This window comes from Branchiostoma floridae, chromosome 9, assembly GCF_000003815.2.
Source record: "Branchiostoma floridae strain S238N-H82 chromosome 9, Bfl_VNyyK, whole genome shotgun sequence".
Lineage (NCBI taxonomy): Eukaryota > Metazoa > Chordata > Leptocardii > Amphioxiformes > Branchiostomatidae > Branchiostoma > Branchiostoma floridae.
Window position 1 is genome coordinate 10215823 of NC_049987.1, and position 11082 is coordinate 10226904.

Here is an 11082-nt window from a genome sequence, read left to right on the forward strand (position 1 = left end):
TAAGCTTATCTTACCTAGGCCTAATCTTGCACTAACCTTGCGGTGAGCTGGATCTCCAGTACTGTGAGGTTTACTACTCAAGTTTGCCACCTCTGCACCATCAGACAGACTGGAGGGCCGGGACTCCTCCAGACTGTACACCAGGTCCAGACTCTCTATCTGGTTATCTTAGCTTATCTTACCTAGGCCTAATCTTGCACTAACCTTGCGGTGAGCTGGATCTCCAGTACTGTGAGGTTTACTACTCAAGTTTGCCACCTCTGCACCATCAGACAGACTGGATGGCCGGGACTCCTCCAGACTGTACACCAGGTCCAGACTCTCTATCTGGTTATCCGACAGGTCCAGAATCTTCAGGCTGGGCAGGATACTGTGTCTCCTGTAAGTGTGGTCAAATATTAAGAACTTAAATGTATTTCAATAAAATCTCTATATAGTATTAGTATTAAAATTTGTTTGCTTGGTTAAATATATATTTATATATCTATATATCTATACATCTGTCACTGTGTGAAAAAATTATGTGTTTGAGAGCTCTCTCTACTCTAGTGCAGTACCCCCATGCACAATTTAGACATACAGGAGTGTACCCGGTATTATACTGGGGGACATCGTATTGGAGATCTGTTTTGATACATATTTTCAGGGTGGTGGATATATGCGACCTGGTAGAGTTATGTTAGTAGGCATTAAAAGGTATCACCCACCTAAGATAACTTGCGCTTGTTAAGTTCAAAATGTATGCCCTGCTTGAAGCATAATTAAGTCTCCCATTCAAAAATCTACTAAGATGTGACAAAGAATAATAACTGTTTCTTCCTTCCTCAACCAATATTTGTAACAGAAAAGGGCATAAAAAGTGACATATTTACTGAAAGCTAAGGGATTTGTTTACAACTTACAATACAAGTATGAATAAAAAATACAGGACAAAAACATTTCTTTACCTGTGATGACACAAGGACAGGAGGCTGAGGAAGGAGATCTGGGACAACACAGACTCTGATCTGCTGATCCTCATATCTCCAATGGAGGCACCACTGGCAGAGTTCCTCAAGCTCGAAGCATAGGGGCTGTAGCAACAACTCTCAGAGTCCTGCCTGGAGTACCTCTTACTGTCTTCTATCTTGTTGTACTGCAGCAGGAGTTTGGTCAAACCTTTGGGGTACGTGTTGGGTGGACCTACATCACTGATGATGTTGTGAGAGAGGTCTAGCTTTGATAACCTTGGTGCCAGACATGGTAGACCAGTAGGTACTGAAGTCAACTTGTTCCAGGCAAGGTTCAGGAAATCCAGGGCAGATGTGGAGGAGGAGTCTTCATCTGCTTCTGAGGCAAACTCTTCTGTGAGGATGCTAGTTGCCACATCCTTCTCCCAGATGTTGATCCTGTCAAGCTTCCGTCTCCTGCAGTTTGGGTTTGTCGGTCGCCAGGGTTGGACTACGTTGTTTGTTGTTGACTCACGTCGTTGTGAAGGTGACGTCTCTGCCTCTGGTTCTTTGTCCTCATAAGACCCATTAGGGGTGTGGAAGCTTTCGTTGGATTCCTTGCTGGAGTTTGTCTCTGTTCGTTGTCTGTCTTCCTCATTGCCCGAAGTAGTCTGGACAATGCATTCGCTTTTTGAATCTGGTCTGCTTGGAACATCATCCAGCAAGTTCACCGATATGTCTAGGTAGGTCAGTTTCTGAGCTGTCCACATGCTGAATGGGACTGTCTTTAGCCTGTTGTTGGATAGATTTAGGATTTCCAGTGCAGGAAGCTGGAAAATCCAGGTGGGTATGACACTAAGCCTGTTCCCGGATATGTCGACTTCTTTCAAAGAGGGGCTGTTGAAGGTGTCGTCGTCCTTAAACTCAGGCAGGCTGGAGATACAGTTGTTACAGGAGTTGAGCTGTTGTAAGGAGTCCATGTCCACAAATATCTCTTTTGGCAACTGCACAATTTGGTTGTCTGACACGTCGATTCTTGTGATACACACCAGGGCTGACTTTGATGGCACCAGTGTGTGGTTGAGGTGAACGCAGGCCTCTATGAACCACTCTACGTTCAGCTTCCTTAGATTTCTCCAGCACCAGTTTACCCGCACTGCCTTGTTTCTGGTGGAAGTTCTAGCGAGAGTGCCTATGCCTGTACCTAGGTTCCCAGAGGCCATGGTGCCATCACTACTCAAAAGAGTTGTAACACTGTCCATGCTTTTTACATTGTCCTCCTCAACACTGCATGATCTCTCGAGGAAGAGCTGTAACCTTCTGTTCAACTTGCTCTCCAAGTCTATGGCTACTCCTGAACAGGATAGCAGTAAGCCTGCAATATCTGTGTGGCCGTTAGTCAATGCAGACTGCAAAGCAGCATCTCTCATGTCTTTGGCACCATACTTCAAGAGAGTGACTACAATGTCTTTGTTTCCACAAGAGGCAGCTTCTGTTAGTGCTGTCATATTTGCAGACGTCCCTTCAAAAGAACTGTTTGAGTCTAAACTGTTGTATGGAGAGGACCCGGTGGGTACCTTTGCCGGTAGGTCAGGGTTTGCGCCATGTTGGAGTAGTAGTGTTGTGATTGCAACCTCTCCGTTTTTCACCGCGTCGTGAAGCGGAGTTCTACCTAGGACAGAGTATGTGTCTACGGTGATGCGTTGTCCTGAATCTTCTAGCGGACTGCGTGGACTTACAGGGTTACTCTCTGTAGCACTGGTTGTGTTAGTTCTAGCTGACCACTGCAACAATGCCTCTACTACCGAGACTTTATCCTCTAGTACAGCCAGGTGTAAGGAAGAGTGCCAGTTTAGGTCCAGGGCATTGATGTCAAATGCAGCAGAGTTTGGATTGCTTTGAGTGTCAGAACCAACAGGATCCTGCAAAAACAGAGAAGTAGTTGTAACAATAGCATTCATACTTAGCCAATTTTCTTCAAATTATCATTTATTTAAAAATTAAATCACTAAATACGACTCCCCCCATAAAAGCAGTGCTCAGCATTTCATAGACAACTCTGCTTGTTGGAATATCTACAAGTCCTTCCAACTAGACTTGATACATCAATAACTTGAATAACACTATATACAGCTACATTGTTCTTAGGGGTGTTCTATTCACTATCAGATGCAAAGTATTCAGCACAATGTATGATACCAGGAGTGTAAAACAGCAGTCAGGATAAACAAAATCACCCAATTGATTAGTATGTCTTTTTTGTTTGAGATACATTTTGATGCCCTGTATTTCCACGTAACACTTCTACCCTACCAGCATGTTCAGCAGTACGTTGACGATGCCCAGGTGCCCCTGTGAGGCTGCCACATGGATGGGCAGCTGGAGGGACTGGATGGAATCCATCCCAGCAAACTGGGGCAGGTGCTGCACATGAATAATATGTACAAAAACATGTAACTTATTATACTGTTTATATCAGCAAAAGTATGCACTACTTTAAAACAGTTTTGGTATCATACAAATTACAATATCTAAAGAATAATTATTGTGACCATTTTGTGATACTGACCATAAACAAAAGCATTGTGACATTTATATTTCAGTGTCTCTAGTCTAGAAATACACAAGGTACCTTCAGTGACTTCACTACATCATAATTGCCCAAGGGAAAGAAAAAGATCATCAAACCTGAGAAAAATGTTGAGGAGTCTCAGACTCAGATCTTATAACTTGAGACATTCAGGCAAATGGGTAGCAGTAACACAACCATTTTTGTTTTAGTGAAGACTTTTTTAGAAACACACTCCTGACCTGTAGCAGTAGTGTTGCTATGTTGACCTGGCCAGTCCAGCATGCTGCATGTAGTGGTGTCAGTCCTGTACCAACGTTAGGTACTGTACCAGCTCCACTGTCCAACAGGAGTTGTACTACAGCCTCATGCCCTAGCTGAGAGGCCCTGTAATAAATGGCTGTATCAGATACATGTACAGAGGTGTTATCCACCAGTGAGTAATACACACACTGTGTGTATGTACAGGTGTGAGTCCTGTACCAACATTAGGTACTGTACCAGCTCCACTATCCAACAGGAGTTGTACTACAGCCTCATGCCCTAGCTGAGAGGCCCTGTAATAAATGGCTGTATCAGATACATGTACAGAGGTGTTATCCACCAGTGAGTAATACACACACTGTGTGTATGTACAGGTGTGAGTCCTGTACCAACGTTAGGCACTGTACCAGCTCCACTATCCAACAGAAGCTGTACTACAGACTCGTGCCCTAGCTGCAAGGCCCTGTATCAGATACAATACATGTTCACTATTAACATATACACCTGATTTATATGCTGTGTTTATAGTGGTGTGAGACCTATACCAACATTACAACATTGGCCACAGTGTCAGCTTTAATGTCTATGTGTGATATGTACCATTATAGTAGCCACAAAACATTTGATAAACATGCCATTTTACGTAATTGATTTCATAGTTGGTTACATGAACTTTTGTCACTGATTGTACAAACACATGGAGTTCAACTTACACAGTCGTGAATGTATCAGCTCTGTAATATTTTGTGGATATTTCTGAACTGACCTGTATAGGAGGGTGCTGCCACCATTGTATGCAGCATTGATGACTTCTTTGTCTAGTTGTAAGATGAGTTCAGCAGCCTTGTCTGCTCTACCATCCACACATGCCTGGTACAGATCTGTAGTCGGAAAACATATCTACAAATGTAGTTACCTATGCTTTTACTTTGATAAATTGCATTAAATTGTATGTTCAGTGGTTTTCTGTTTTGCACTATTGGGTACACATAGGTCTTTAGTTGCAGTGCTGAACAAAAATACTTACATTCTTCCCAAGCAAGTAGATAAAGTATACATTTGCACTTCACTCTTCAACTACAGGACAGTGGGAAAAGAACATTATTATGAAGACTGCTGTTGAGTAAGAAGTATAACCAAAACATACCTGCTGTGATGATTTCCTTTATCTTTCTTTGTGCCTCTGAAATAGAAATCAACAAAGATATGTTATAAGACCATGTAAAAAAAGTGAAATGTTAGAATGCTGCATAGCTGGGTTAACTGAAACTTACTGGTAGCTTACAATAACATGTACAACTTTTACCTTTGCAAAGTTTGACATAACACTCAATACAAAAACACTAACCTTTCTCCATCTGTAGTATATCCAGTATTTTCCTGTTCCCCAGTGCCATTGCCAGGTGATAAGCAGTCTTCCCCTCACCATCCTTGACTTCCAGAGACGCCCCTCCATCCACCAACACTTTCACACACTCTACCTTACTGTGGGCCACTGCCTGGTGTAGGGGGGTCTGTATGGATGGGTATAACACTCCATCATTTAATCATCTTAACACTATGTGTATGTCTATATCTTTTTTAACTTGTCAAGCTTTCCACAGAAACTTGTTCATCAACCCAGTGTCTTATGCTGGAATTAAGTTAGCGACAATTTTCTATGTTGCATATATGTACACTAAGTGCAAGTTGAATGTTGTAAATGGTACATCTTTTAAAGAATAAATGCTGGCTTTTGGCTATGTCTTCCTTAGATTTTCCCAGTGTTGTAAACTGCAAGAACATAAAATGCTTAAAGTATACACTGTATTACTTACCCTACAGTTGTCCCTCATGCCAGAGGCAATGCCTGGATCAGCTGAAACACAAACTTACAGAATGAAACCCAAGCATGAGCAATTTAGGCTAGTAGTATCCTGCATGTATCACTATCACTGTCAGCCAGTAACAATGAAGCATCTTTGTCCCACTGATCTTAGGTCATCAGTCATTGACAACAGTATAACAAATTTTGCATGTGCTAATCAATAGTTTTGACAAGTGAGATAGCTTATATCCTGTTTATTTATATAACGTTAATCAATTAAAGAAAGTAGATTCCCTCACTTAAGTCAAACTTGACTACCACGTACCGTTACACATTGTAACTAAACCCATGCAATGCTAGCTTTTTTCTCCACTACCAAATTCGTATGATTTTCAACATGGGCTAAGGCTTTCTAATGCTGAGAGAGGGAGTCTCAGCACACACACCCCTCAAAAAAAATGAAAATAAAATAAAAACCAGCACTGCTAAAAGTCTGCAACAAAGACTAAGTACTATGTTCCTCCCACCTCCAGCCTGTAGTAACATCTGTAGACTCTCCCTGCTGTCCCCAGCCACAGCTGAGTGCAGGGCTGTCTGTCCTGAGCTGTTGGCTGCGTTGATGTGAGACCTCTCCGAGCTGGCCAGCAGTTCCTGTAACAGCTCCACATTATCATAGAAGGCAGCCTGGTGGAGCAGCTGTCCAGGGTAGTCTTCCTCAAAGTCTGTCATTATGTGGCACTATATAATCGGTATAGAGATCAACATGTTGTAATTTATTGGCACCCTACACACTAGTACTAGACAGCGATAAACGAATGAAAGACCTTTATTGTACATTATTGCCTCGAAGGGCTAGGTACAGGTCACTGATAGCATGACATAACAGACATTAAAAAGCCAACCATAATTTGAGACAGCAAAATTGACTTGAGTGACCCTAGATTTTATTTTGGAATATCAATCAATATGATACAAAAGGCATGATATAAATTTAACTGAATAAAAATTATCTATGAATATTGTTGATCAATCTGTCAAATATTTGGTCTCTCCGATGACAGCCCATTATGGAAAGGTGGTGTTATGGATTCTAGAGACATTATTTTCAATCTATACAGTGCATGCATAACGTACTGATTATGGGGGAGGGGGGCAGGCTATTTTTAATAGCTCGTGTATTCGTATGCATGATTGTCCATACTGTGGTCTTTAATCTAAGTAAGAGATTTCTGCAGCCTTTTTTAAACATTTCCATTTGGCTGTTCCTTGCAGTTCACAAAATCACCATACCTGTGAAATGATTTCGTCATAGTAGTCCCACCGGTACAAAATTTCGGACCCGCCCTTCCCATAGCACTAACAGGTTTTATGGACTAATCTTAAATCTAGCAGGCATATAAAGGAGATACATAAAAGTGGGTCACCTTGAATATACTCCTGTCATGATATCAGATCCTGTGCGTCCCATACCGCGGAGAAATGTGACATTTTCTGTAGCAGATTGGTGTAAACTTGGCTCTGTCGTAATGTTGTTCCGCCATTTTGGACCTTTGGAATAAACCATTGGAATTCGATGTCTACTAACGTTTATTTACCTAATCTATACAGAAAGCGCTGCCAGAAAAAAATACAATCTATAGATTGATAAATGAAAAACAGTTGTTATGTTTACTGAATAAAAAATAAGGCTTAATTTGGTGTCCTGTTTGTAGTAAAAATGTAGCAATATTGTAGAAATTACCCAAAACAAAGTAGTATATTCCGTGAGGTGTGATTGGCGAGCCTGGCGCGGGAAATTTTGACGTGATTATTACTAGTACTTGCCAACAAGGAGGTTAGGTTTTTGCTATCGTTTGAATGTTTGTTTACAAGAATGTATGTATGCATATTTGCATTTGTGGATGAACAGGATATAGAATAGGACGTATGGATTATCTTGATATTTGTCCTGGTGGGTCTTAGCGTTCATTGGTGCATAATTAAAACCTTTTCCAGCTGTGGTATAATCACTGAATGTTCCTGTTTCTGGGACTGCACCTGCGTAGCGAAGATCTACCAACTACTGCAGGGATGGGGGAGAGCTTTTGAATTTATACAAGTCATACATCTAGCCAGAACAACTGCAACGTGTATTCAAGAACTCTCTCCTCAAGGAAAGTTATACAAACCGCGCGCAAAGATCCCTACAGAGTTTTGATAGCATGCTAGCAGCAAATTCATCTCTTGATTAATTACCCCTCCAAAAGAAAATGTAACAGTACACGCTATAACCATTAAACATGAAGGTGGCTCTTTAGAAATGTCTTGTTTAATTTGACAAACACATTAAGAAACGGACCCCACAAGTCTTTATACCCTTAAAGATAATACAATATATGTACTATATTTGTTTTTATGTTTCACAGAGTGGACTAATTCTAACAATAGCATAACACTCACTTATTTTTTTACCGAATAACAAAATGTTACAGTCCAAACGACCCTTTTCCATTGACCAATCACAAGCTAAAAGCGTGATCTGAAATTCCGTTCATTTTGCGCCAGGCATTACCAGGCTGCATCTTGGCAGATAAACAACCTACAGACGGCGCAAGGTTGGATCGCGATCGGCGGCACATCAAGTAAGAATTTTCTCCTCGCCTAGCGGTAGAATAACACTACAGGTTAACCTGTACAGTTTCCGCAGAAAACTCGTCTTATATAACATAAAGATTCCTTTTTTCATCATATTTCCGCAAGATTTTACTGAAACGTCTTTGTGTGCGTGTGAAACTTTCCTATCAGTAATTCTGTACAAGTCCCTCAATTATTATTTTGCTGATAAATGTGCACGTGGTACTGACGTAGTCTCTACCAGACTCTGCTCTGGATCGCTGGAAAAATCGTAGAAATGGAACAAATAGAGGAGTAAGCCGGCCAGAGGAATATAACCGGCCAGGGAAATGTTCCCTGGCCGGTTATATTCCTCTCTATTTGTTCCATTTCTACGATTTTCCAGCGATCCGGAGTCTGGTAGAGACTAGTACTGACGACTACCAAAACTGAGTCAACTTTTACGTTTCTATGGAAGTTTAAGCAATTTTCTCTCAAGAATTGTATTAGATAAAAAGCGCGGGTCCATCCAAGGACGTTACATCAGATGTAACGTCCTTGGTCCATCCAATCACAAACAAGCACTGTGATCCATGGCATGCGTCACAACATGTCGAGTGAAATTGTAGGTCAGAACTGCATTTCTTTCCTGAAAGTTTCCTCAGAATTATGAATGCACAGTTCCCGCCCGCTGTTCATGCAGTATTTCCCGCTAAAAGTTCGTAATTAAATGTTTGAGCATATTTAGACCAAAAAAGTCAGTTTTCTCAGAAGCGTACCACAGAACCATCGTGAAATGTCTTCCAGAATCTAGCAATTGTCAGTCTTGTGTGATTTTTATCGTAAAACGTGAGAAAAAAAAGTGACTACCGTATCCAGCCCTCCGTCCGCAGCAATAAATGCACAGTCCCCGGCTGCGGGTTAACTGCATTTCCCGCCATGCGCCAATGGCCTGTTGCATGCTACAGCTTTGGCTGAACACGTTAATAGCGTTTTTTTTAAACAGTCTTTGTCTCTAGTCTGTTATACTTCATATTTTCATGGTTATTGTTTAAGATATGGCGTACCAATACCGTCGTGTCCGCAACGTATCGATAGATCCTGTGTTTGCCGTAGAATTTGCAGTTCCCGCCGCCTTATCCCAACGCTCCCTTCTCAGTGAATGGGGAGTAATTGAACGGTCGTTCATTTAGCGGCCCAGGTCTGCCAGATCTTCTAGCACCCATTCTGCATTTTTATATCATTTACTCAGTCTTTGTACTCAGCTGATCTAGACTTTAGATCCCTTTTCTTGAAATTCCTCATGACACCTGTTTTTCCCACTTGCAGCTCAAAAGCGCCGACTGGCTGAAGACCGGCAAACTGCAAAACAGTCTAATAGAAGACAAGCGGACGTCGACGTTCCATATCTCGTAAGCTATCAAGTTTACAGACATTGCAGACATTTTCAGAACATCAAATATTGGCCTTATACTTCCAATTTGAATGATTTCAAGCACCAATTCCATACCTGTTTCTCTTATTCATTGCATCAGCACATTCTGGTATATAAACAGAAGAAGTACAGACAACTTTAACCATGTTTGTATTTCCTGTACGTATACATTTCCTCCATCACATTTGTGTGTAGTATATATACACTGTTTTTTTTTCATACAGCTGCGCCTCCCAGTGGTGGAAGAAGGCACCGCGGCAATGCTATTCACGCTCTGGCTGAATCTGAACTGGAAGGATGGACGCCGTCTGACCAGGCAAGTTATTTTGTCTTTTTGCAAGCATGCGATTCAGCGCTTTCGACACTGCGTTTCATCTGGAGCGAGCGTGCATTTGGATACGCGCCATTTTCGAGGCATCGGTCATTTTAACATTTGATCTGCACCTGATCTTTTCCTGATCAAGATATTTTCTCGGTATTTTCAAGCCTTTTCGAGCTTGCGTGTCATTTGGAGCGATGGTATATTTGGATACGTGCCATTTTCGAGGCATCGGTCATGTTCACATTTTGATCTTCATCCGATCTTTTCCTGATCAAGAGGTCTTCGTGGTATTTTCAGCCTTTTTGAGCTTGTGTGTCATTTGGAGCGATGATATATTTGGATACGCGCCATTTTCGAGGCACCGGTCATGTTCACATTTTGATCTGCATCCGATCTTTTCCTGATCACGATATTTTCGCGGTATTTTCAAGCCTTTCCGACCTTGTGTGTCATTTGGAGCGATATTTGGATCCGCGTCATCTTTGGGGCACCGGGCATTTTCACATTTTGATCTGAACCCGATCTTTTCCTCATCACGAGTTGTTCGCGATATTTTCAAGCAATTTCGAGCTTATGTCATTTGGAGCGATGGTATATTTGGATTCGCGCCATTTTCAAGGCACCGGTCATGTTCACATTTTGATCTGCATCCGACCTTTTCCTGATCACGATTTTCGCGGTATTGTCACGCCTTTCCGACCTTGTGTGTCATTTGGAGCGATGGTATATTTGGATCCGCGTCATCTTTGGGGCACCGGGCATTTTCACATTTTGATCTGAACCCGATCTTTTCCTCATCACGAGATGTTCGCTGTATTTTCAAACCTTTTCGAGATCGTCATTTGGAGCGATGTATATTTGGATACGCGCCATTTTTGAGGCACCGGTCATTTTCACATTTTGATTTGCACTTGATCTTTTCCTGATCAAGAGATTTTCGCGGTATTTTCAAGCCTTTTCGAGATTGTGTTATTTGGAGCGATGGTATATTTGGATACGCGCCATTTTCGAGGCACCGGTCATGTTCACATTTTGATCTGCACCTGATCTTTTCCTGATCAAGAGATTTTCGCGGTATTTTCAAGCCTTTTCGAGCTTGCGTGTCATTTGGAGCGATGGTATATCTGGATACGCGCCATTTTCGAGGCACCGGTCATGTTCACA

General features: G+C 41.8%; 1 protein-coding gene and 1 long non-coding RNA gene across 5 annotated transcripts in view; one reads left to right on the forward strand and one right to left on the reverse strand.

The window, feature by feature from the left end:
• LOC118422684 (leucine-rich repeat serine/threonine-protein kinase 1-like) overlaps positions 1 to 7134 on the reverse strand; it is a 32513-nt gene extending 25379 nt beyond the window's left edge. For 3 of the 4 annotated variants that reach the window (XR_004831948.1, XM_035830379.1, XM_035830377.1), the window contains exons 1-11: positions 6994 to 7134; positions 6097 to 6307; positions 5580 to 5620; positions 5111 to 5276; positions 4910 to 4945; positions 4529 to 4643; positions 3741 to 3885; positions 3243 to 3353; positions 948 to 2851; positions 310 to 379; positions 37 to 141 (exon numbers count right to left, since the gene is read on the reverse strand). Coding sequence is in view for 3 of the 4 variants with exons in the window: in XM_035830379.1 (XP_035686272.1) it covers positions 37 to 141; positions 310 to 379; positions 948 to 2851; positions 3243 to 3353; positions 3741 to 3885; positions 4529 to 4643; positions 4910 to 4945; positions 5111 to 5276; positions 5580 to 5620; positions 6097 to 6298 (2895 nt within the window). In the remaining variant the exon portion in view is untranslated. Of the gene's footprint in view, positions 1 to 36; positions 142 to 204; positions 380 to 947; positions 2852 to 3242; positions 3354 to 3740; positions 3886 to 4528; positions 4644 to 4909; positions 4946 to 5110; positions 5277 to 5579; positions 5621 to 6096; positions 6308 to 6993 lie in introns of all 4 variants that reach the window. The other variant, XM_035830378.1, reaches the window with a different exon arrangement.
• Positions 7135 to 8071: 937 nt separating this feature from the next.
• On the forward strand, positions 8072 to 10375 carry LOC118422393. The gene is made up of 3 exons (XR_004831888.1): positions 8072 to 8190; positions 9491 to 9573; positions 9821 to 10375. It is a non-coding gene; the product is annotated as an uncharacterized LOC118422393 (long non-coding RNA).
• The last annotated feature ends 707 nt before the right edge of the window (positions 10376 to 11082 follow it).